Here is a 25,871-nt window from a genome sequence, read left to right as displayed (position 1 = left end):
TTGTTGTGTCGATTCCACATCACAGATAGGCCAGTGAACAGGTAAACACAATAAAGCACCATGGACAGAGTGAAAACTTCACGGTGGTTACTTCTCTTTGTATTTCTCTAACTGATTTAGTCTCTCTTTCAAACTCGGTGCGGACTCATTTAGATTGATGTTTGAGCGCTGCTCAAGAGGAGACGGTTGGAATGAGTTCTGTGAGGTCTCTGTGAGTCTGTGTTCTTGACTAATAGGATTGCGCCCTCTGCTTTCGAAACAAAAACTATACAATCAGGGCTTGACATTAAGCTTAGAAAAAATCAACAGGGATTTGGACAATTATTATAATTTATTAACGTATAAAACATACAATTAACAGATAACAATTACATGGATGGGACGGTTCTGGCTAAAACATTGTCACATTGCCTGTACTGCCTGCACCTGGCCACTTTTAGGTGCCTATAGAAACATAATAAGCCAAAAACAAGATGTCTGCTCATTATTCCATTATGTATCCAGTGCGTGTGAGACCACAGCTGCTAAACCATCAGAAACGCAGCCTCTGATTTGTCAACAGACTCAACAGGCATCGTGGACAGCTAATGGATGGCTAACAACAACAACAACAACTCATTTTAACAAGGGAAAAAATGGATAATCACAGAGGACATTCAGTGTGAGATTAATAGTTCAGGATTTATTTTTACAAAATTTCCAAAAAGCCACCGCAGTTGAGGGCTGGATTACAAAGCTTCTGAAAGGGTTACGATCACAGCGGAGACAGTTAGCTTCTGGGCAAAATAAGTGTGTCTCTCACATGCAGCGTTCCACAGATATTTAACGTTAGTGACACTATGTCCTATGTGATGTCGTCCACCCCAGAGTTAACTTGTCTAGTGTCCACTATGTCCAATTTTTCTCATCAGTCCTGATCAGTGTTTAGTGGTGAGACAGACTCAGTGGTGAGACTCAGCTGGAGAAGCTCAGCTGCAGTGATACAGTACGCACTTTTTTTTCAGATAATGGCACATACATCCCATTTATTTCTCTTGTCTGAACATAGAGTTTACCTTCAGCAGGCAAGCTTTAATGTCCAGCCCTGACTCAACAAGCAGGGATGGTAGAACGCAGCCACACCAGCAAAATAACCATGTAACACTGGGGTAGATTTGGTCACAGTCCCACGATGCTATCAAGGCATTGCTTTTATGGTAAAATTTGTTTTATATTGTTACATCCCCACTAATAATACATCATTAATTAGCTGTTGATAAGGGCCGACATGGGGACACAGCACAAAAACTACAGCCAACTGTTGGCCACAGTAGGCTCGCAGAGACATAACAGCAGACTCTTGGCTGGGTATATCAGGAACTTTTAATGTGCACAATTTCTGCAGTTTGCTAGCACTGTAACGCTTTGAAATTGAAAAGGATGAAGTTACTCAAAAATAACAAGCTGTACGGGATGAATGAATACCGGTGCAATATAAGCTATCCATCTCTTGAAAACATAATAACACCATAACATTATTTCAGATTAGTGGAGTTTTATATCACCAGCCTTGAAATCCTGTAGCCCGTATAAATAAAAATGTTTAGCTAATGGTGCAGCTCCTGTAATCTGAGGTTAGGCTTGGGTGGTATCACTGTATTACAGTATACCAGTGTATTTAGAAATCCTGAAGGTATATTCTTCAATATCGTCATAAATACAGGTGCTCCACTTTCTCATGAACTTAGTTTATGTTGTGTACAGCATGCACCACCAGAGCTCAGTCTCCCGTCTCTACTGGTGGAACAGGCAGCTGAGCAGAAAGACACAACGTCATCTAGTGGTGGAGAGAGAAGTTACAGGACTGTAAACAGCCGGCAGCCAGCAAGCAAAGAGAGAGACTGTCTGAATTAAGGATTTATTTTGACCAAACCGGAGCTGGTGATTGTTGAAACAGTGGATTTACTAACTAGATTACTAGCAAGAGTAACCAAGATGGTTTGGATAAATTTTATTTTGTTTATTTGTAATTTGATTTAAGTGTGTGTTATGTATGAGTTAACGGGACAACCAAGCCTTGTCAGTCTTCTGTGACCAAGAGAAAGTTGAATTCAAAGTTTTAAAGGTGTATTTCTGTGTTTAATAAAGAAATGAAAATATGACTCTTCTTAACATTTTGTGGCTTTCTACTGTGTAATTATTAAACTGAAAAGCTGAAAGTAAGTAGTGCACTCTCCGTTGGTGGGGGTGTGAGGGGTTGGTGGTGGTTAGCACCACAGACTTATACCATCATATATTGTATATCCACGTGACTTTTCAGGAAGGTATAATATACACAACACCCAAGCCTGAGGTGGGATGGGACATTTGCATTGTCAATGTGCAGCTACAAAATCTGCTGCAATTTTGAATTGTTCATGGGGCTTTTTAAGAACTAAAAAGTCATGCCTAATAAAGTGGCCACTGAGTGTATTTTCCTACTACATAAAATAAAAGTTAACAGTAATACTGTCAAACCTAATATCTCCTGTTAATCCAACTAATTTCATGGATACCAAAAGTAAATGAATATAATTTCACACGTTGGTTAATCAGCATTTCAGACTTCGCTGTAAAAATGGGGTTATGCTACTTGAAGCACATCATTTTTTTAAGACCCGCACACTAAATTGAAGAGGATTAACATGCTAAATACCTCACTATTCTGCTGGTCCACACAGCGCTACGTTTTTCTGTTTCCAAACCGACGCCCCACCTCCCGACACAGGAGGATGGAACCGAGGACACCTGGAGTCGGTTCCCGAAAACATCAAGCCAGTGGTAGAGGAAGTGATTGCAGAACTTGCTCATATGGCCTTTTGAGTATGTTGACTCAACTAGATCCTTATCCAGTAAGAAGCATTATATCTCTAGAGAAGCATGCTGAGGATTTGAAACCTGGGAAAATTTGTTTAACTTCTTTCAAAGACATGGGAAAAAAGGCAATTACCCTTTTAGCAAGAAATGTCCCACAAATTGCAAGAAATAGAAAATCACCTAAAAAATGTGTATAAAGATGAAAGGATTATTAGAAAATTATTCAAAAAAGGGAAAATGTAAAAAAAAAAAACAATATTAATAATTATAATATTTTTTATATTAAACATTGTGTTACAGAAAATAAATACATATTCTTTCAGGTCATTTTTGTGTTTGTTTTTTTGTGCTCATTTTCAGGTAATTTTCTTGGAACTTTGCCTTTTTTCTTTCTAATTATTGGGCCATGTCTTGTTAAGTTGCTCATCACCCTCTCCCCATGTTTTTGAAAGGAATTAAACCAACTTCCTCAGGTTTCAAAGGGTTAACATGCTTAAGTTTAACTACAACTTGCCGAAATATCTCTCACTTCTCAGAAACAGGCACTGTGAATTATTTCAATTTTTTCTGGCATCTTCTGAACTGCACAGCTGAGATGACTACATCCACTGGCTGTGACTTTGATCTGCTGTTGGTGAATTTGAGTGTTCTGTCAGGGCTGAACAGGAGTGAGATGGTGAATGAGCAGAGGTACAAGCTGACAATGAAACTGGCACTGATTTATAAATCCAAACAAATCACCAGTGAATGACTCTTTGGATACGATTCAACAGGTGTGAACGATCCACAAAGTTTGAAATATTGGCAGGGACTGGACAACTGAAATTTCACATTAGGCCAGAATCACAGCTGCTGGTAATGAGCCATGTTGTAAAACAAAGAATCCGTGAAAACAAACCCAAGAAACAATGACGCTGACAGTAACCAAATATGAGCCAATCAAAAAAGGCTCTGAAAGGATTCAACAGACAAGAAACTCTGCAAAGTCTTGGGAAAGCAGGATAATAAGCTGGAAGAAATAGAAAAACAACTTTTAAGTCAACTACGGTCTGTGTGTTTCTTTAACATACTGTACAGAGCACTCTCTTATTGGTTAATCCAATCAATCTGTGATATACCTGATAAACTTGGAAAAAAACATGAACCAGTTTGACAATAAAGTACATCTCCCACTGGGAGGAACTCGTCAGCCTTAAGTTTGTTTCCTGTACTGAAAAGAACTGAATTTTGAACTGAAAGGTGGTGAAGACTATCATCAGTTAACAAATGTGTTTTCAATGAGCAAACATACCAGAAATGTGTTAAAGTCAATGCACACATGTCAGCGTTCTCCTCCTCAAAGAAAATGAACAGCCTAACATTCAAAATAATGTCAACCTGTATGCACCTACTTCTTTTTGCTAACATAGTTCCCAATCACCTCGCATGCTACGCTTAGGGGTGCCAGGTAGATATCCTATGACCATGGCTCTGAAGGAATCACTGCAGTGGCGAGGAGTCCCTCAGTTACTTTCAGGCACACACTTCAGGCACCTCGAACGACACAACCACGTCTCACGCTTCTTCCTGTAGGGGAGGCGGAGCAGCTTTCCTCCCATATGCTACCACCTGAAGAGAGCATCTAAGATACAAAGTCTTTGCTGGCTCCTGGTGGGCACCCTCCACTTGTGACCAAATTACGGAGCAGTTTGCGTCGCCCGGCCTGGTAGTCCTCCTCGTCAACATTGACCAACAGTTTAATAGCTTCGTGGCCCACAGCCTGTTTTAAGGAATCTGTAATAAAGACCCCTTTAAGGGCCTCGAGCAATGATCCATTAATGTAGTCTCTCCAGAAGGCATCCAAGTAGGTGAGCTCAGAGAACTTGATGTCACAGATGATGGAGCCCAAGTCTCGGGATTTGAGGATAGTGTTTGCCTGGTTGAAGCGCTCAAACTGTCGCTCGACCGCCTCTTGCTTGTTGGAGAAGACGTTGCCCTGAAGCGCAGACTCATGCTGGCAGTATTCAGCACGAACCCGCAGGCGGATATCTGAAAGAGGAGAACACAAGTTAACAGTCAAAATTATCAAATGAGAGCCCTGCTCTGAGTACCAGAATAGGATTTCAACAAATTACGTAAAAAAACAAAAAACAAAAAAAACATTTGATGTCTGAAATGACTTTAGAAAACTGCCTGGTGTATGAACAAGCCCAAAGACTTAAGGTCAGGTAAGCTCCAGATTAACTAGTTTGTACTCCCTGATGTCCCACAATGTCTCAGGGCAAAAGTGTTTAAGAGATATTTCACTGCCAGAACGATGTTCTTTGAATAAAACTAAACTGGCTGTGCAGTAGAAAGATGCAAATACTTTTGAAAATTGGTGCTACGTGACCAAAGAGAGCAGATAAAAAGATGTTTTTGATTAAGAGGTGGAAAACCTACGAGAACTACCAGAACGCACTGCCCAGCAACAGACCATAAATGCTCCTGCTGGTGAGTGACATACTGCAAACTCATAAGTGTAATACAAGGGCAGCTGGTTGGCAAGAAATAATCTCGTATTACAGTTTAACAGTGAGTTAATGTGTCTGAAAAAAACTGAGGTGAGAAATATGCAACTCAGTAACAGAATCTTGGTTTATATTTAATCAACACAGAGGCTGTCCCCGCTGAAGACGAGACTTGCATGCAGCTTTTCATTGGTTGCTATGGAACGGTGCGCTGCGATGCCTCAGCTGCGGTCCTCTGCCAATTTTTTTAAATGTGCATATAAGTGAAAAGTAGGGCTGCACAATTCATTAAAAATCCTGATCTCAATTCAAACGTCTATCCAATTTCAATTAATAAATGACGATGATTCTCTCACTCCTATTTCCCTCTGCATTCATGTTATGCTGCATTAATGTGTTAGCTTATTGCTGTCAAGTGGTTCTTCTACCAACAGGATCCCCTAACCCCTGAAAGAAACAAAATATATTCTGTATTTACCTAGTTTGTATGCACTTGTTTCAGTTTTGCTCAGTGTGAGAGCCTTTACTGTGTTTCCTTGTCGCTCGGTGATGCACAGATACAGGGCATAGAGAATGGAGGACAGAAATGCTCCTGACACAGGTGACATTACTTGAATAAATAACCTTTTGTTAAATCTTTCGAAATTTATTAAAATTTATTGCTGTGATCCACCTTAAACCACAGACTGACACGTGTTGACCCCAAACTGGTCACGCTGAAGCTTACAGTCTCCTCCCCTCAACAAGCGTGTGTTGCAGCTCAACTTGTGTCTGTGCAGCAGCCCACAGTTTGACAGTGTCTGTGTGCTTCACAGAGGAATTGTGGATTCAAAATTTCTGGATGATTCGCTCAACTTTTGAAGAGTTATGCAATGCAATAACACCTCTTGTAGCGCCTGCTGCATCAATGCCTGAGGGGCACGTCTATCAACACTCTTGATTGTACAGCATGTGACCTATTAAAGCAGAAAAACGTGTTTCCATTGCAGTTTTGTGAAATATGGCTTTTTTGAATCACCTGAAATACCACCTCATGACAGCGTAAAAATTCGTTTTGCGATAAATGGGAGTTTTTCAAAATTGACCTGTTTCCATTCAATATATTTTATATTCACAATTTTAATTTAAGCTATTTGAGGGTTAATATAAACCTGCTGGCTGTGATGTTCTAAAGTAAGAGACAAAAAGAGACTTAAAAGTTTAAGTCCAGCACTTTGATATGTCTGCTGTTAATGTAGGCTACTTAAAGCTCTGTCTACAAAGCAAGCATCTCAGAGTGAACTGGGCTGCCTGAACCAATACCACTGGACTTTTCTGAAATTATTAACTCTTTGAGACCCAACAGAAATGATGATCCTTCTATATGTATTTCTTTTTACCACATGTTTGCTTCTCTCTGCAGTCAGCCGAGGAATGACTTCTCCTCCGTTTGCGGTTTGGTACAGGGGGAGGTGGCTTTGTTCGGGGAGAGCCCACATGGGGTCCTGACGGCGAACAGCAAATGACCGGCTGAGGACCTAGAAAGTGACAGTAGTTTTAACATTAATTAAGCTTTCTAATCACAACGCAAAGTTCCTTCTAAAGATGTTTTTTTGCCTGCCTTAATCTCGGACCCTCTGGATTAAATTAATGAGAAGTATAAAAAAGAACCTGTTCGCTCGCTCGCGCGCGCGCGCACACGCACACGCACACACACACACACACACACACACACACACACACACACACACACACACACACACACAAACACCTACCTGTTCTTCTGTGAGGTGCGGTGTCTTTACTCTGTACTGCTCCTCTTGGTGAAATGTAGCGCACCGATGTCTCTTCCAGGTACTTGTCAACAGGGTCTGGGCACACTAAAAACAACAGTTGATTTCTGATGTTATTTTTATTGCAATGCTAATCATCACATTCAAAACAGTGGGATACATCACACCTAATGCAGAACATGTTGCAACTAGTGCTGGGTGAAATGGCTGAAAAATAATATTGCAACATTTTTTAGGCTTTACCGCGATACACTATACATAAATATCTTGATATGGTCGCAAAATGCTTCTAAATAGTCGCAGTCTGCAGCTGTGCATCTTAGATAGACTGACATAAAGTGGAAAAGTGTGCTGTGGTCTGATGAGTCCACATTTCAATAGGTTTTTTGGAAATCTTGAATGTCGTGTCCTCTGGGTCGAAAGAGGTAAAGGACCATCCAGACTGTCGCCAGCTCAAAATTCAAAGACAGCATCTGTTATGGTTTGGGGGGGGTTGGGGGGTGCATCTGTTCATCTGTGAAGGCACCATACAGGCTGACAGTTCCACACAGGTTTTTGGGCAACATACACTGCCATCCACATGACATCTTTTTTCAGGGACATCCCTGCTTATTCCAGCAAGACAATGAGACACATTCTACATGTGTTCCAACAGCATGGCTTCATCATTAAAGAGTGCAGCTGCAATCCACACCCGTCTCCCATTGAACACGTGGGGAGCATTATTAAGTAAAAAAATACGGCATCAGAAACCCTGAACTGTTGAGAAACTGAAGTCGTATATCAAGCAAGAATGGGAAACAAGTTTACTCTCAAAACTTCGATAATCAGTGTCCTCAGTTCTCAAACGTTTACCGAATGTTGTAAAAAGAAAAGTTGATGTAACAAGGATATTAACATGCTCCTGTCCCAACCTATGTGGAATGTGTTGGCACCAAATTCAGAATGAGTGCATATTTACAAAAAAAAAAAAATTAAAGCTGCAAGTAGCGATGAACAGGCCCTCGCACATCTGCGCACGTCGGGGCTTCTGGCAGGATGCCAACTGATGCCACCATGTTTCTCTGAGAATGGGGAACACTCCACGCAGCAGTGAATTAGTGTTTCCTCCATGTAGTGTTGAGGCTGGAAATGCATGTTTTTTGTTGTAGAATGGTGGAGCTATAACAATATATTGACATGTAGATGTCTTCAGGCTGTGATGCTTAAGCAGGATGTGAAGTTAGAGACGGATTGGACCATGCAAAGTTAAATTAAAGCATCTTCCTGTGTTATTATGGAATATTAAAATTTGCTGCCCGCTACAGCTGACAGTCAGAGTCAACAACTAACTTTTGGATAAACCATCCAATTTGGCTAGAAGAAAAAATCAGTCAGTCATTTTCTGTAACCGCTTGTCCACGTAAGGGTCACGGGGGGGGGGCTGGAGCCAACCCCAGCTGTCATCGGGCGGAAGGCAGGTCACACCCTGGACAGGTCACCAGACTATCGCAGGGCCGACACATATAGACAGACAACCATACACACTCACAGTCACACCTAAGGGCAATTTAGAGTCACCAATCAACCTGAGCCGCATGTCTTTGGACTGTGGGAGGAAGCTGGAGACCCCGGAGAAAACCCACGCAGACACGGGGAGAACATGCAAACTCCGCACAGAAGGGCCCCTGCCTGGACCGAACCCTGTTCCAACCGGGATTTGAACCAGGGACCCTCTTGCTGTGAGGCAACAGTGCTAACCATAAAGCATACAATTTTCTGTCATTATTTTTAAAAAATAGGTCAATGACAGAAAATATTCAGTTAACGCGACCCATGCTAGCACCACTTAGCCATCTTACATTATAGAGGAGGATGCCACTAAAGTTCACATCTTGTGCAGTCACAAGAAAGAGTCTTTCGTCCATAAGTAGATGCACACTTCAGTCTGAGCCGATATCTCTGACACTTGACATCTCATACTAAAACTATCTAGATTCATAAACAGCACTACAGATAAGGGGAGAATATGTAGTTCTGATTTTGGGGTGAACTATCCCTTTAATAACAGTAAGACCTTTAAACCAAATGGTCAATTATTCAATATGCCTTTAAAGCCTGCTGTGAATATAGTGATGAAACAGCTTTACTCACCGGCCTGCCGTTTCCTGAGTGTGACATAAGGCAACAGGTCATGTCGGGTGATAATCCTTAGAAGCTGGAGAACGTGTCGGAAGTTGGTCTCATCACAGCGACCCTGGCGCTCTAGGGCCAGCAGGAAATCCCTTCCACTCTTGATGCCACCACGCTCATACTCGTCAATCACATCAACAAACAGGAATGACAGTACCCTGACATCCCGATGGGTTAGCTGGGCTCCAACTATGTCAAACATGCGGTGAAGTGAGTAGAGCCCGTGGGAGTTGTCCACTGCTTCCTCAGGCCACGGCTCAAAGCCCACATCTCTTCTGGACAAGCTGGAGCTGGTGCAGGATGCAGAATTGTTCCTGTTGGCCACATCCCCGCTAGATGCTGCAACCCCGGAGCAGCCCGGCCTGCTTGTCAAAGATCTTGGATCCAGAGGCCCGGCGGTTGCACCGCTCTGACTTGAGTCCAGCTGATTGACCTGAATGTGAGGCCGGGCCTGCTGAGCAGAAGAGTTCTGGGCAATCTGGGGAGGAATAACAGCATTGGGAAGGTGAGGCTGCTGTGATGTCATCTCAGGGCCCGATAATGGTGAGGGATGCTTGAATCCCTGTAGCTCCTCCTGTCCGCTCCAACTGATGAGCTGTGAACAAAGAGTGTACATTCATTCATGGTAGAATCATTTAAGACCAATCTTATCATCAGTGGCCATTTACATGATACAACTGCAAACACCTGCAGGCTTTCCCACTGCTAATGCTAGTGGGGTGAACCAACACTGCTTTAGTCATGCATCATGATTATTTTCTTGAAATAATAACATTAAGAAACACAGAGCAGAACCTCAGCAGAACCTAATACAAGCAAGGCTGCCTATTTCATAAAGGAGAAAACTGCGTGGACATATGTTTATGTTTATTCTGATTCTTGTATAAATTTGACTGAGTACTTTGACATAACATCTATTTGAATAACTAGATAAACAAAAACAGTTTTCTTAGTCTGTTTGTGTCACATCATTATGTTGTTATGTCTTTACAATAATTTCATCTCTTTTAGATGAGTCATGCAGTAGTCTACACCCATGATTTTTCCTCCTGTGACTTCTAGCCTAAAGCCTCCGGAAGACTGAGATTTCTGCAGTAAGTTTAGTGCAGCTCCACTCTGCGACATGGATCTTAATGAATTTGGATAAGACATTAAGTTTGATGTATGCAGACTGTACCATGACAACACCTACTGAATCGCATGCTATGACCTACGTCCTTTGAAGACAAACCACAAGAACAAAATGTTGACAGTGTGCGTCATCCAACGAGAAGAGGAGAATGTGGATGCAGTCGTGGCTGTTGAAAATAGGCAAACTTGGCACGCCAGTTTTGGAACAAGAGCTCAGAGTAGCATCTACTAGCACTTAGTATGCACTAGTTGGTTAATAGACGTAGGTCATTACAGCAGTCACACGGTAAGATTCTCATCCAAGATTTCTGACAGTGTCAGATTTTGATCCCAGGTTGTCTTTGATCACATGACCATGACAACGGCCATCCTTGAATCTCTCTCACTGTGCAACGTAGGACCCCCGTTTTAGAGCCACTACCAAATATATCGCCACCATTCTGTCACAATGGTCGTCTTTCATCAGAGACAGCCCAAAATCGCAGTGTATACAGGGCTTTGGGTATGCCAATACTTCATGCATCTCACCTAAACCATGACTGTCAGATGGCTGAAAAGACTACTCTATATTTTTTAATACACACACACACACACACACATATGCAGACGTGAATGTGACATATTTTGAATGTAATTACAGTATAATATTTGACACTTACAACAGTGTCATTTTCATAGGGTCAGGTAGGGTGAAATGTTCGGAAATCAATGAAATTAAGAGTTCATGGTTTCCAACACATTCATTTATTTTTGGCACCTAGCCATAATATAGGCATTTATTTTGTTCATTGTTTATCCAAACCACTACACTACAGATGAAACCAGCTTTATTTCCTTTTCCCCACCAATTCAGCTTGTTGAAGCAGCGGCTGTGGAGCCAATTGGTGAATTAACACATTCTGACTGGCAGTTCAGCTCAGTGCATGAGAAAAGAAACGGAAGTGAAAAATTTAAACAAACACCTAAAGTTCAGAGAGTGTGGTTCAAACCAACTTGTTCTATAAGGTAAGATAGTTTTTCTCTAGCCATTGAGCTCTTCAACAGAAATATGTCCTGATGGTTTGTGTAGTTTGTAAATATGTTTTGCTCTTTTAAAATTAGACTGTGTTGTTAATGTGCTAACTAGAGTTAAGAAGGTCTTACCATTTCCTATTTTGAATGATACACAAATACTCACACACACACACAATCCAGACAAGTGCAGGTTAAACAGTAGCACAGTAATGGGGCTTAATAGACACATGATTGTGTTCCAGACAGCACAGGTTTAAACCCTTCTTAAACATAAACCACTGCTAAGCTAATGACAGAGCCACTGCCCTGTTGTACCCTTGATGAGGCTGCCAAACAGATATGTATTAACTACACGGGGACTTGTACCTTGTCCTGCCTGCAGAGGTGTTGATTTCTTTCTGTTAACATGTTTAATCTCACCTAAACATGTTGCTGATATTTGTCAGTCTTTTATTCTAATAACAGGTACTTTTCACAGTAAAGTATTTTGATGTCACCTGAAAATTCATTTAGTTGCTTCAGTTTCAGATTTCTGGTATTGAGCATGCTGGCTCACTGTCTACTGGGGCAATTCCACTAGCAGGCTGATTCAATCCAAATACGGTTCAGCACGAAACTCCTGTATTCACCTGATACGGACTCAATGCATAAACCTGCCAATTTCAAATATTCCATAGAGAGACTCTCACTCTCTCTCTGAGAGAGTGAGAGTCTCTCTGCTCTGCTCTCTGCTCTTTTTTGCTCTAAAAATGCCGCCATTCTATGGACGATAAACAGGGTGCAGATTTTAACTCTGTATCACCAGTGAACAAGGAAAAATAGCGAGTCCTGCTGGACGGAGCAGCGGATGACAACAACCTCGCCCACATGTAAGAGTACTCTCTACAGGGAAAATGAAATGGATCCAGGGTCTAGGTACCCATTCGTAGGTGCTATTTTTGGTTCAAAAGGTACTGTACCAATGCTTTTGATGGAAACTCCACTTAAATGTCATTGCTTATAGGGACACAGAACTGAAAGGAGCTTTCATCAATGTGCTTTTCATAAATTTAAGACATCTATAGTGAGAAGGCAGATAACATCACTGTCTTATTGACTCCATGACTTCACGTTTTGGCTGCCTGACTGTTTGGTCGAGGGACTGTTCAGTTATGGAAAAATTAAAAACAAACATCTTTACAACAGCATTATAATAATTCATAGCAGTTCGTTTCTACTGTACCAAAGACACACACATACACACACACACACACACACACACACACACACACACACACTCCATAACATAACACAGCATATGCGTGACATATCTAGCTGTTTGAAGACATTGATAGCCAACAAGTCAAAAACTAGCTAACGTTCGCTGGCTGACGGAAGTGAGCTAGCAGGCTAAGTTGTGTGGAAATGTGCAACACATGCAGGCTGTAAGTGTGTTGTTGTTGTTGTTGTTGTTAAGGTTACACAACAGGACTGGGAACAAGTCCCTGCTCCGTGTTTATATATTTAAATATAAATCGTTATGATTTTTCTATGGTGCCATAAATGTGTGCATAAAAACAAACCTGTCCCCTGGATTTCATTCTCGGTTTGTTGTGACTGCTCGTCGCTAGCACATTTACGTTAGACTACGTTAGCTGTCAGCGCTAACATCACCCAAACTAACTCATATAAAGCCAAGTACAGAGGACAGTCTACACGCGACAATTGTGTGATATTAATATATCATAGTTACTTCACATTACCTTGTGTTTTTGTGGATATTGTTGACAGGACCGACTCTATAACAGTTCGGTGGACAGCTAACGCCAAGTTAGCTTCCCAGAGTTTGATAGCACAGCAAAGCTTCTTTCAGGACCGGAAACGGTTCCGTTTAACTGCTCTGATCGACTACACGATAAATACTCGACAGATATATTTCCGGTCTGTTGTTGTGAGATACGGCTTACTTCAGGCCAGACATTAGACTTGTTTAATGGTTTTAGTCCTCAGACAGACATCATGGGGAAAATAAGCAGACAATCTTCGTTCTTCAGCTAAAATGAAAGAACTTCCGAGTCACAATGCAGTTCACTTCCGGTGCTACAGACTGCGCGTCTCTTCTTCTTCCATGGATTCGGCATACTAGACGGTACATAGCTGTTCTCTATTGTCAATTTTTACTATTCCTTTACAATAATAATAATAACAATAATAATAATAATAACAAGTTACAAAGTGCTTTACATACAAAAGACATAGCTGATTAAACATTATGATAAATGCAGAAGATGACAATAAAACAACATTCAACATTCAAGTCAATTAAAAGCAAGTCTAAAATAATTACTTTTTTGAAGCAACTAAGAAGGACACAGTGTGTTAGCTTTTCTGATCTGTTCCAGCACGTCCTTCCACAACTGAGGGCCCTGAACAGAGAAGGCATATTTAGTTGTGTGATCCCTGAATGGCCAGGAATAACCTTCCAGAGGATTGCAGGTTGCATTAAGGCTTGCAGGAGGTCAGCTATATATTTTGGAGCTAACCCCCTACAAGCCTTATAAGTAATCTTTTTGTTGTTGTTGTTGTTGTTGTTTTTCTCAACTTAAAGATGGACTGGAAACCAGTGTATTTTAAAACTGATGTGATGTGTTCTCTCCTTTCGGATCTGGTTATGAGTCTTGCTGTGGCATTTTGAAACAGCTGAAGTTGTGTAAGGCATGAGAAGAGTGCATTGCAACAGGAAAAAAAAATCATTAATTACTGTTTCTAAATTCTTGGCAGATAAAAATGATTTTTGAATTTTTTTAACACAAAAAAGCATGATTGTGCAACAGAATGAATAAGATGGTTGAAGTTGAGGTTGGAGTCAAAGACAAGAGTTACTAATAGTAGATTAGAGGGGATCAAAGTGGAAAGAAATAGGCTATGATTCTGTGATGAGTCTGATAATCTCAGTTTTTTCTGCATTTAACTGTAGGAAGTTTTCGCCATCCAGGAATATAGTCATACCGTGTATAAGCCAATGCTGTGCAGATATCCCATCAGTTTCTTCAAGTTAGTCCGATTTATGCCAAAGTATAATAAAATTACAACAGTGCCAACCCCAGTGATGCACAGTGGGTTGAATAAAATAGAAACATCTCACAAATTTAACTTAAGACACAAATGTAAGTAATGATAAATAATGAACACTGAAATCTAAAATCCTGGGTACAATAATACAAGCATAAGGGGAGGTGTGCCAATGAGTAACATTTTTTTTTAGATATACGGCTACCTGCAAACTAAGGTCTGGAAGGTTGGACTGAGCGTTGTGTTGGCAAACGTTGTTCGTTGTCTTTGCCCTAATTCATCTGTAGTGAAGCACATTTAGTTATCACAAGAAAAGCAAGTCAAAGGTATGGACTCTGGAGGGAAAAAAGAGGAGGTGGCAAGGGTTAAGAAGTTAATGGAGATAGGAAGAAGAACAGGAAAAAAGGCATCTCAGGGGGATGGGAGTGGAGACGATCACCAAGCTTTGAATAAACTGCAGACGGTACCAGCAGGACAGGGACAAATGAGAGCACGGATATCCATTTATCACTAATGGTAAATGGAGTCAGTTGAAGCAATAAGATCCTCAGTGTGTGCTGCATTGACAGAGAAGCTGAATTTTAATGAGTTTTTCTTCTTGTACAGCCGTTATTACAGTGCCCTAAAGGATGCATTGCCCCTGAGCTCCTGACAGTCAACCCCAAAATACTCCCCAAACCTGCCCAGCACATGGAGGTGGGCGTCTCCAACACAGCTTTGTTTACAAAAAGGAAAAGTGGTAAACAGTAAAAAGGGTTAGGGAAATTGAAACAAAGGGTTGCGTCCCATTAAACTTAACAGACAGTTAGCACTCTGAGAACTAAGTGCTTCACACCTTGACATTTCCAAGTTATATCTCAGTCTGACATGCTATCAGACTTCCTCTTCTGTGAGTGCGAGTGTGAGTGCTGCATGAAAGTGACATGATGTGTAGAATGCGAAGGCTATGTCTAGGAAGGAAAGTTCAAAATGTTACGTTACGGGATAAAATTTTCCATTACAGTAGGTATAGACTAACCATGTGCAGCAGGGCCCATTTCAGAAGGAGATTTGTTCCCATCACCATACAAGCTCATGATAAGTAACGCCCCTTTTGTTAAGGAATTTTAGTCTGTGGTGTGTCATATACAAAAAAAAAATTCTGTTACAGTAGGTATAGACTACCCATGTGCAGCAGAGCCCATTTCAGAAGGAGCTTTGTTCCCATCACCATACAAGGTCATGATACGTAACGTCCTTTTTGTTATGGAATTTTAGTCTGTGGTGTGTCATATACCAATCAATTTTGTCTCAGTTCAGTTTAAGTCAATGTTATGTATAAAGCCCATTATCACAAAAGACAGTTTGCCTCAGGGCTTTACAGCATAAGACATCCCTTTGCCCTTAGACCCTAGCATCGTCTACTGAAAAACTCCCCATAAAAACCACTGTAACGGGGGATAATAATGGTAGAAACCTCAGGAAGAGCAGCTGAGGAGGGATCCCTCTTCCTGGACGGACAGATGCGCAATAGATGTCGTAAAAAACAATTAAAATACAGTAATGACAGAGAGGAAAGAGAAAGAGAGAGAGAAAGTGAGAGGGGGAGAGAAAGGGAGACAGGGAGAGAAGCAGAACAATAATGGTAACAACAGCATATTATATAACAATAGTGATAGACATAAAATTACTAAATGCACTCTATGATAGCATGTGATGTTACGAGCAAATATCGGTGCCAGTAGCTGGAGATACCCCCAATCCACAGTGAGGCCTCCATGCTTTGGACCTGGCGCTGACCAATCAAGACATCGACACAGGACCAATGCGAGGTGTACCACTTTTTAAACTCAGCATCACTTGAGTCTTCAGGCTTCTCTTTTGTGGAATCATCCTCCAGTTGACACTGTTTTCACATTCAGGAATAGACTTAAAACTTTACTCTTTGATAAAGATTACCTTGGACGAACACAGAGTTATATGGAATTAGATCAGTCTCATAATGAATAAATGCACACAGAAGGATTCACAAATGTATATTGTGATTTATATATAAATGTCTCTCAACACACAAATATTTTTCAATGCACACACAAATATTTCTCACTCTATATAAATGTAAAAATAATCTACATATAAATGAATAAAGTTCACAAATGTATTTTTGATGCACACACAAATATTACTAGTTTATATATAGAAAATTGATGTACACAGAAATATTACTTGTTTAAAATATATATAATGGAAATCCACAAATATCTCTATTTAAAAGAATTTGCAATTTTCATCTAACTCATATATGTATGTTGTGACATTTATTCACAAATTGTTGAATCTGCATTTACAAACTGGTTGCGATTTGTGAACTTCACTGCATTTGTGTGTCAGTCTTTTTGAGACTTCCTTGCCGTGTCTCGATCAGGCCCCCAGGAAGTGCGCCACCCTCTGAAGCAAAATTTACATAGTGGCCGAAAGTGGAACTACAGCGTCACGTGATGCACACTGACCCAGAAAGACTTTTCCCCATTTGCTTAACATTGGGAAAGAGACCTCCTTAACTGACTGGATAATTTTTTTTGAGACATGTCGACTTTTCGGGACGCATTTTTTTATAGCCATGATTAAAAACATATAGTCCTAAAGACATAAAATGCGCCATTTTCCGATAAAAATTTGGAATTCAAGTTAACAAGTACACTATCTTTTATGTAATGGATTTTGTTTTTCAACAAATTAATATAGCAATTTATCAATGGTTTTACAGGTTGAAGGATCGACATATAAAGTTAAGCAGCATGTGTTAATTTGGATATTCCATCTGCTTTGGATAATAAAATTCTTCCTCTTAAGGAAAGGTTGTGCTGAAGCCAATGGTTCAGCAGGTTTTTTTTTTTTAGTTTTATCAATGATGGAATCGAATTTCAGATTGCACCTTTCCATTATGTTTTTAGTTATAACACCTCCTAGGTAGGTTACTTGAGATTTGACAGGAATATTATATAAAAGAAATTCATTGCATGTTGAAATGGGAAGAAGTTCGCACTTGTTTAGATTAAGCTTTAGACCTGATGCTTCAGAAAAAATCTGGATGAGTTTAATAGCAGTGGGAATTTGATTGGAGTCTCTTAAGAAAAGAGTGGTGTCATCAGCTACTTGACTAATTATGATCTGCCTATCAGCAAGTGTAATACCATGAACATCGTTTTCTACGATATAAGTGGTCAGCAGTTGGGCTGCAACCAAGAACAGGTACAGAGACATGGGACAGCCCTGTCGCACTCCTCTAGACAAATGAAATCTAGGGGAAGTCCCATGTTTAAGTTTAATTGTGCAGTTACCATAATATAGATATAAAGTTTGGATAGATTTTATAAAAAATTGGCCAAAACCGAATTTCTCTAAGGCACGATGAATAAATCCATGCTCTGGTGAGTCGAAGGCTTTGCAAAAGTCAAGGAACATAATAAAGCTATCGTCTTGTATTAGTTCTGAATAGTCTAAAAGGTCTAAAATAAGTCTAACGTTATTTGTAATGTGTCTTTGTGACATAAAGCCTGATTGTGATTCATCAATGATAGAAGATAAGTTTTTCTTAATTCTTTTAGCTAGGACAATAGCCAGTATTTTACATTACATTATTATCATTATTTAGTAAACAAATTGGTCTCCAATTATCAATAAGTAATTTTTTCCTTTTTTGGTTTTGGAATAAGAGTAATCATACCTTGTGTAGGGGGTAGTTTACCTTGATCATTACTTTCAGAAAGAGTATTAAGAATAAAGGGACTAAGTTCTTTTGCAAATTTTTTTGAAGAATTCACTTGATAAGCCGTCACTACCAGGCGATTTGTTATTTTTGAGACTCCGAATTGCATCTTCTACCTCTTTTAGAGATAATTGGGCATCACAAAGTATTTGATCAGCATCAGAAATAAGCTTACACTGTTTAATAGAATCCAATAATTGTGTTGTTTTTTCTTCTGAAAAGTTAGAGATGTATAAATTGGCATAAAAATCGGAGAAAACAAAAAACAAAATGAAGCTATTGCTTTATGGTCCGTGTATATTTTGGCAATTGGATTTTCTGTTCTGAAACGGGTATTAAAAAACAAAAAACGAGTGGTTATTTGATTTTCGTTTTAAAATACAAAAATTAAAATTGAAATACAAGGCGTTTTTCCTTTTCATGATCAAAAGGGATATACGAAATTTTAAAAATGGTTTGATTTTCATTTTCTATTTAGAATAACAAAGAATAAAATCAGTAAGAGACAGAAACGAAAAAAGGTCAGTTTTTTTCATTTTCTGAGACCGGATGTGGTCATCAGCAGGTGTGGAGCCAAACAGAGTACGGTGCTGCGGCTGTTTAAACCCGACTGATCAGTACGTTGTGTTTCGCAACAACAAGCGAGTGTGTCTCAGGGAAGAAGACATGAGTGCTGATAAACTCAGTCGCATATTTCAGGTAAAAAAAAAGAATACATAAAGTAACATTTATCAAGGTATAGCCAGCTACTATGATAAGCTAACTGGCTAACTCAGCTAGCTTACCCTGTGTATTGAACAGACAGTTGACGTGGTGACTGCAACAGTTGTGTTCACACAGTCACACAGAGAGGAGCTGATCTCCCTCTCAATTCTTAAATGTTCTTAGTTAATGCTGCTATCGGTAGCAAGTCACAGATATGTAGTAAAGATCTAAAATGTCACTGAAAACGCTCTTCTCTGACCGGAGCCATGAAGTGTATGACGCTCTCCCACCACCTCACATAACCTTGTGGATTATAAATTAATTAGAGACAATTTAATTCCGTGATTCATTGTCATTTCATCCTCCCCCTATAACATACAATAATATTGTCATGTAGAAAGCTGGTGTTTGGAAAAGATTCCCCGGTAGTCACTGAAAAATGTTCATTGAGAAAGGATCGGAAATGAAAATGTATTTATTATAATTTGATTTCTGAATTTCTTGACAGGTCTCATCTTGTAGTCTGTACATGACTGACAACGCAAACGTGGCATTATTTCCTGGGGCATCTGGTGTTTTCAGCTCATTGGACCTCAATCCAAGGACTCATTATGAGGTTCATGGTGAGGCTGAGGACACTACAAGTTCAACTCCACAGCGGACTGCCTCAGCCCCCCCTCGAGCCACTGTCTCTAAAACCTTTCACAGGTAACTTCAACTTAAATCATTGTTAAATGATAGTGATACAATTTATAACTTCAAATTTACAAATTAAGGGAAGGGAAATAAAATACAGTTAGATTTTATTGCGAAAACACCTAGTTAATGCTTGATATGATCATATCAGCCATTCTTTGTCTCCTTCCTTGCAGTTAGTTGTTGTTGTATATTAATAGTTCATACTACTTGCATTTCACCCATTTACATTAATTTACATGTATTTTGCACATTTTAAAAATTTTGACAGAACTTTAATTACCTCCACTACTTCTGTTTTTGCTATGTCTCGATCTGTCAGCAAAATAACTCAAAAAGTTCTTTGTGGATTTGTATGAAACCTTGTGTGTAGATTTGTCCTGCGCCAAGGAAGAAATGATTACATTTTCATGTTTATCAGCCTAAAGATAGAAGAAGGAATATAAACTAGGGATGCACAATCTGGATTTTGTTTTTCAGCTGATACTGATAATCGATAATGACCTGCTTCTCATAGCTGATATAGACAACTGATAAATTCAGATTTGTATTTTTTAAAAGAAGCACATATTACCTGTAGTTTCTGCACAACTGAGGGCCAGAAAGGTTCAGATTTTGTGTGCGAAAATAGATGATTTAATATTTCACAGCCATGACTGAAAAAGATCTGACATCATTGTTGCAACAAAAACAAACAATTCTAACTCTTAAAATTTTCACTTAGTTTTTCTAGTAAAGTTCATCAAAAAAAACTTCATAAATGTACAACTTTTATAGAGCATTTTGTCGACAAATTCAAATTAAATGCAGTGAGAATCTGTCAAATCATTTATTAGTACAGCCAATATATGGACCGATATGGACCGATATTGCTGGATAAGCCAATATTAGCTGATAATTTATTCAGAACAGGTATTTATTGTGTATCCCTAATATAAACGTCCCCCTCCACTCAAATGTTTTTCCTCCTCTTCCAACAGTTGGATGTTTGAGCTTCACTGTGCAGAATGATGTGTATATACAGTTTGTCACCAGAAGGCTGTTTTCACATTAGTCTGCTGAAAGTGGAATGTTTCTCTGTGCTTATTGAAAATCCAAGTTTAAGGGGGGCCTAAGAGCATGATTTGTGAAATCACAAGTAGTTTGGAAGCCAAGTCTGTTGAGCTTACACGAATGTGATGTGGAAACCTGAAGCTTGAAGACATCTTGTGTCCAACAGTTAAACTTTCAAGACAAAAAATATCGGTACATTTATAGATTGTGGAATTTGTAATAAGGTAGAAGGAACAGACGTAATTTTAAGGATTGTAATAAAATATATTTGACTCTTTTTGTGGAAAAACAATGTCAGACACAAACTATTTTTCAAAGTACTGTATTTTCCATACATCTTAAAACACAACAAAATCATTGCCGCATTTTCTAGTTATTGTTGGTATACATCATCATCAGCCATTGCCAGGATTATGAATGCTCTGTGTGTCAGCAATTATTTTTATAAATTTTCACAGATCAGTGTACCTCGCTGAGGTGGTTGGTGGGAGGTTGAGTCCCAGCAGAACGGTGGTGGTCCGGTTTTTGGAATGTGAGGCTACCCTGCAGGGGATCATCGGAAAAGTACAAGATGCCATTGGAAATCATGACACTGTGGTGTTGACTGATGCGCAAGGGAATGCAATTTTGGAGTCAGAAGGAACAACAGGTAGGTACATTTGATTTTATTTAATTTTTTAAGTATTAACTTTAGTGATTGAATATTAGATGGCACATGATTCCTCATGTCTGGACCAACCACTTAAGTTGTAATGGTTTTTCCTGGTTTCCACCCCCACTCCAAAGGGTCACAGTACTGGAAACAAAATGCACGAAAGATTCTTGCTGTACGAGAACAGGACTTCCAGGAGTTGCAGGACAAAAAAAGGAGGAGAACAAGGTAATATTAAGCATTCATAGTACTCTTATTTGTCCAAACAATGAAATCTATTATGCAGGGTTCCCATGGTCATGAAATTCTTGGAAAAGTTATGAAATGATAAAAAAGAGTTTTCCAGACCTGGAAATGATTTAGAATTAACAGGATGCTTTGGAAAAGTTTCAAATATACACTTTTTTTTTGCTATTGTTTTTCCTCCTCCGCTTCCTCTCCCCATCCTCATCCTCCTCCCAGAAAGGTCAGGCTTCCACCCCACCACCACTACCAAAACCACTAAATCACAACCAATACACATCTACTATGCTTTTTTCCTTTTAACAGCCGAAAAGATGAAGATGCTGCAGGCATTGGAGATGTCACTGAGAAATAGAAGAGCTTGTACTGGCAGCACAGAGCCTACCAGATGTCACTGCAGCAATCAGAGAGCTCACCAGTCTGGCTACCACTCAAAAAGTACTCAAAGACTCCGTCCCAGCTACAGGCCATCAAGCAAGGGTTCTGCTGTGTTGTTTGTATGAGTAAGTATGCAAAAGATAGTATTGCCCCACATTTAAAATAATTTTGGAGCCATTTTATTTGGTGTGTGCCAGAATTTAATATTTCCAAATACACATTTTTGTATTCACTAACCAAGGTGTCTCATCCACTACAGTTATTACATGTATTGATGCAGTCCTTTGTGTAACAGCCCATTGTGTAATAATACAATAACAAAGAATCTTTTAAAAGTCAGGGTTCCCACAGTCACGAAATTCCTGGAAAGGTTTTTAAATTAGAAACACTGTTTTCCAGACCTGGAAATGGTTTGAAATTAACAGGAAAAATTTCGAATATACACTGTTTATGACTATTGTTTCTCCTCCTCTTCTCATCTCCTCTTCTCTTCCTCATCCTCCTCTCCTACACTAAAAGCCTCATTATTGCACCCTTTGATCACTATGTGAGCCTACTTATTTAAAACTACCGTATTTAGATAAAGTCTTGTAAATGAGGTAAAATATTATGGAAAAGTTTTGAAAATGACTTGGTAAAAATGTGTGGGAACCCTGAAGCATTTAAGTTGAGTAAAAAAGAAGAAGAAAACACGGTCATCCAGTACATTAAAAACACATTAAGGACAGATGGGGACACAGAGAAGGACTAGTTTTTCTCTTTTTATGTTTCAGAGTTCATCGATGAGCCAGTCTTCACAGAGTGTTGCCAGAGCATTATTGGCTGCAAAACGTGTGGAACAGTGGCAGTTGACCTCTGTGCATTGTGCAAAATGTAGAGGGAACACCGAAGGCAGCAACATATTTGAAGTTAATGGTCTGTCAGAGGCATTTTCTGAGATCCCTTTTTGAAGAGGAGTAACATTTTGCATTTTCATACTCAAATACTGTAGGCATGTTGTGTTCTGTTGTATTTGGGTCAGAGTTCTTGTACTAGTAATGTGAATTCATTTACATGTTTGGGCTGGATGACATCATATTACTGTTCACTGTTTTAGTGAGATTAACATTTATCTTTACCAAACATCCATTGCCACCAGTTAATTGTTATAGTTACTAATTTACATTCTTCAAAGTTGTGGTTATGAGAGAGCAGTGCCTCTTTGTATGGAGCCATGTTGTTGTCCACTGCTCTAGAGAATTCTGAAATGTCTTAATATTTCTCTGCAAACTGATTTTCAACTCTCAAGTTTGTCCTGTTCTGTTGAAAATAGATCAACTCCAAAAGTAGAATGTGTTGTCAGTGAGGATCCCAGCTGTAAAGGTCTACTAAGTTCAAATACAGCAAATGTCTTTTCACATATTGCGTTGAGTTGTTGTTATGAGATAGAGCACTGCTTCTTTGTATGGGGCGAAGTCCTCGTTCACTGCTCTCGAGAACAAGACTGAAATGTCTGAATATTTCTCTGCAAACTGATTCTCAACCGTTAGTTTGTCCTGTTCAGTTGAAAATTGATCAATTCCAAAAGTAGAATGTGTTGTCAATGAGGATCCAAGCTGTTGGCTGTAAAGGTCTGCTGCTTCAACTGAATGAGGCAGCAGCTCCTGTGGGATTTTTTTGGGACAGCCACTGCCAGCCAAGTTGTTTGGTACACCTTTACCTGTGAAATAAAGAAATCAGTTCAGTTCTTGAAACTTCAAAGTGCTTGCTGTAATTATTCTAATCTTCACAACACTGGTTTATTTCACCTGGAATGCGGTGAGAATTCCATGAGTCCACCAGTCTTGTGAGACCAATCTGGCACAACTGAACAGTCAGGTTGGATACACAGTATCTCACAAGGCCATCGTTCATGTCTAGTTCCTCTTGATCCTCCAACTGCAGTAAGGCTGTCTTCAGTGGATAGTTGACACGGTTGTTGACTTCAGGCCAGATTTGTTCAACTATATGATTCTGAATTTGCAAGAAAGAGTAGATATCATTCAATTTGTTCTGGTGTGTTAATGAAAAATGTGTGGTGGTGTGATATGGTCCATTCAGGAAAAATGGTCATTTGCAGAATTCCTGTCCTGAATCTGTAAATTTACTGACTCAGCAGTCAATATGCACATTTACCAGGAAATCTGCATGCTGACCATCTATCTGGGTATTATGGATGACCTAGTAAATTTACTGTTTTTAAATTTTCCCAAAGTTTGATAAAAAAAAAAACAATGCTCATCACATAACTAGAATATAAAATTCGAATAACTACAGTGTGGTTGCTTCTGCAGTTGTTTTAAGTAAAATAAATAACCAGATTAAAAAAAAATAAACCCCTTCTTGGCAAAAGGTAATGTGTTTAATATCATGTTAACTCTAAAATTTGGAAGGCATAGTAATAATAAAATGTATGCAAGAATACCTGCTGAAGTCACCATAATAGTAATGATAATAAAGGCAGGCATACAACAAGTAGTGTGTTGCTGAAGCAACCACACAAACTATAAAAATGTACCTTTGTGGATGAAGTCTGTAAATAAGGCCTTCTCTCCTGATTATAGCGATGAGATGACAGCAGCTCCTGCATGAAGAGCGTCAAATAAAACTCCTTGCCATGATCGACTCGCACCTGGTCCCAGATACCATGGGCAAGTACTGCAGGCCTATTGGATGAAAAAGTCCATTTTGACTTCACCATTCCAAATCAGATATTCTCAGTAAAAATGACTTATAACAATGATGTTCAGCAGGTATCATTTAGTCACAGTTTATCATGAATGTGGTAGTTATGCAATATGTACAACTATTTCAATGGCTTGAAAGGGACAGTCTAATTTATTTGTTAACAATATGTTGTTTTTTTTTTGTTATTTGCAGCCTCTCTTTTCACTCCAACATCTGAATGGCATAACTGATAGGTGGGGCTGAGGTTTAGGGGTTTAAGAGTTTAAGAATATAGACAAGTGTCTGCAAATGACCAGTGCAAAACACTAGTGGGACGTAGGGCTAGGCAATAGGGGAAAAAATCAAATATCAAATATCTTTGAATACCACAATGTTGATATTTTGACTACTGTTGTTTTCCTAAGATATTTACACATAAGATATTTTTAATAAAGACTCATTAGTGGATATGATGATCAAGCAGGTAGAGGCAGAGAATAGAACAGCTACCACAGTCTAATAAATTCCTAAAGATGCATCCTTTTACTGTAAAGCAGCCTTTAAAACCAGAAAGAGACTACACTCATGTCTACACTGAAAAAATGACAGAATATTCCTTTACTGTACACAGCAATACATAGACTATTACCTGAAAACATCTTCATAGATGGTGAGGTTGTTTTTTATTGGCATAGTAGAATGAGCAACAACCTTTTTGCTGAAGCCATCAAGGGCTAAAACATGGGTGACTCCAAACATGGCCAGTTTTTCATTCTGGTCCATATGAATCTTGTGTCCCATGTATTCAGCATGATATGGTACGGGGTTGAGATTGCGGGCACCCTAAAAGAGAGAAAAATGTAACTACTTCACAGTATAAAAAAAATCCCATTAATCATATACTGCATCAGTTAAAAGTTTTATAAATGTAACCATGTCTATTTGTACTATCTCTGTCAAAATGAAAATGAAAAATAAATTAGGGCACTTGATCTGGTTATACGATAAAAACATGAATTTTTTAAATCTTGTGCTATGTAACTGCAGCTAAACAAGCACCAAAACACACACACACAAGCTCATAGTTAGACACAGATTACACAAGTTTGATGATGTAAAATATGAAGGCTGAGACAGTAACATGCCTGACGCCTTGCTTCATGGTAAGGCTGATGCATAGTTCTGAGCACTGATCCAATTCGTGTCTCTGCAGCATGCACTCCTTTCACGGCGAGATACCCCTTCAT

At 39.3% G+C, this 25,871-nt stretch overlaps 2 protein-coding genes and 1 pseudogene across 3 annotated transcripts; 1 reads left to right on the top strand and 2 right to left on the bottom strand.

Moving 5' to 3' along the window:
* Positions 1–312: 312 nt before the first annotated feature.
* dedd (death effector domain containing) lies at positions 313–13,465 on the bottom strand. The gene is made up of 5 exons (XM_042492080.2): positions 13,156–13,465; positions 9,230–9,863; positions 7,079–7,183; positions 6,704–6,841; positions 313–4,863 (listed from the first exon to the last, which is right to left on the bottom strand). The coding sequence occupies exons 2-5, from the start codon at positions 9,792–9,794 to the stop codon at positions 4,457–4,459; spliced, it is 1,215 nt and encodes a 404-aa protein (XP_042348014.1). The 5' UTR covers positions 9,795–9,863; positions 13,156–13,465; the 3' UTR covers positions 313–4,456.
* On the top strand, positions 13,416–23,663 carry LOC148188797 (uncharacterized; annotated as a pseudogene). Its single transcript, XR_015777576.1, has 6 exons — positions 13,416–13,541; positions 19,426–19,625; positions 21,125–21,315; positions 21,453–21,546; positions 21,868–22,064; positions 22,713–23,663. The product of XR_015777576.1 is annotated as an uncharacterized LOC148188797 (transcript).
* Positions 23,334–25,871, bottom strand: LOC148188796 (uncharacterized). Its single transcript, XM_088081499.1, has 5 exons — positions 25,770–25,871; positions 25,274–25,467; positions 24,476–24,623; positions 23,727–23,931; positions 23,334–23,638 (listed from the first exon to the last, which is right to left on the bottom strand). Exons 1-5 carry the CDS (start codon positions 25,869–25,871, stop codon positions 23,334–23,336), a joined length of 954 nt encoding a protein of 317 aa, XP_087937625.1.

The sequence above is a fragment of the Plectropomus leopardus genome, chromosome 9 (assembly GCF_026936395.1).
Source record: "Plectropomus leopardus strain MGB_pleo_1.0 chromosome 9, ASM2693639v1, whole genome shotgun sequence".
Taxonomy (NCBI): Eukaryota; Metazoa; Chordata; class Actinopteri; order Perciformes; family Serranidae; genus Plectropomus; species Plectropomus leopardus.
This window is presented reverse-complemented; position numbering and strand designations above follow the sequence as displayed.

Excerpts from the sequence above, each read along its gene's own strand:
- dedd (XM_042492080.2), bottom strand. The coding sequence starts at position 9,794 with ATGACATCACAGCAGCCTCACCTTCCCAATGCTGTTATTCCTCCCCAG. Across the intron at positions 7,184-9,229 it reads ACTCAGGAAACGGCAGGCCG|TGTGCCCAGACCCTGTTGAC; the intron begins GTGAGTAAAGCT and ends TGTTGTTTTTAG. Across the intron at positions 6,842-7,078 it reads CGCACCTCACAGAAGAACAG|GTCCTCAGCCGGTCATTTGC; the intron begins GTAGGTGTTTGT and ends GTCACTTTCTAG.
- LOC148188796 (XM_088081499.1), bottom strand. The coding sequence starts at position 25,871 with ATGAAGGGGTATCTCGCCGTGAAAGGAGTGCATGCTGCAGAGACACGA. Across the intron at positions 25,468-25,769 it reads ACCATGAAGCAAGGCGTCAG|GGTGCCCGCAATCTCAACCC; the intron begins GCATGTTACTGT and ends TCTCTCTTTTAG. Across the intron at positions 24,624-25,273 it reads ATCTATGAAGATGTTTTCAG|GCCTGCAGTACTTGCCCATG; the intron begins GTAATAGTCTAT and ends TTCATCCAATAG.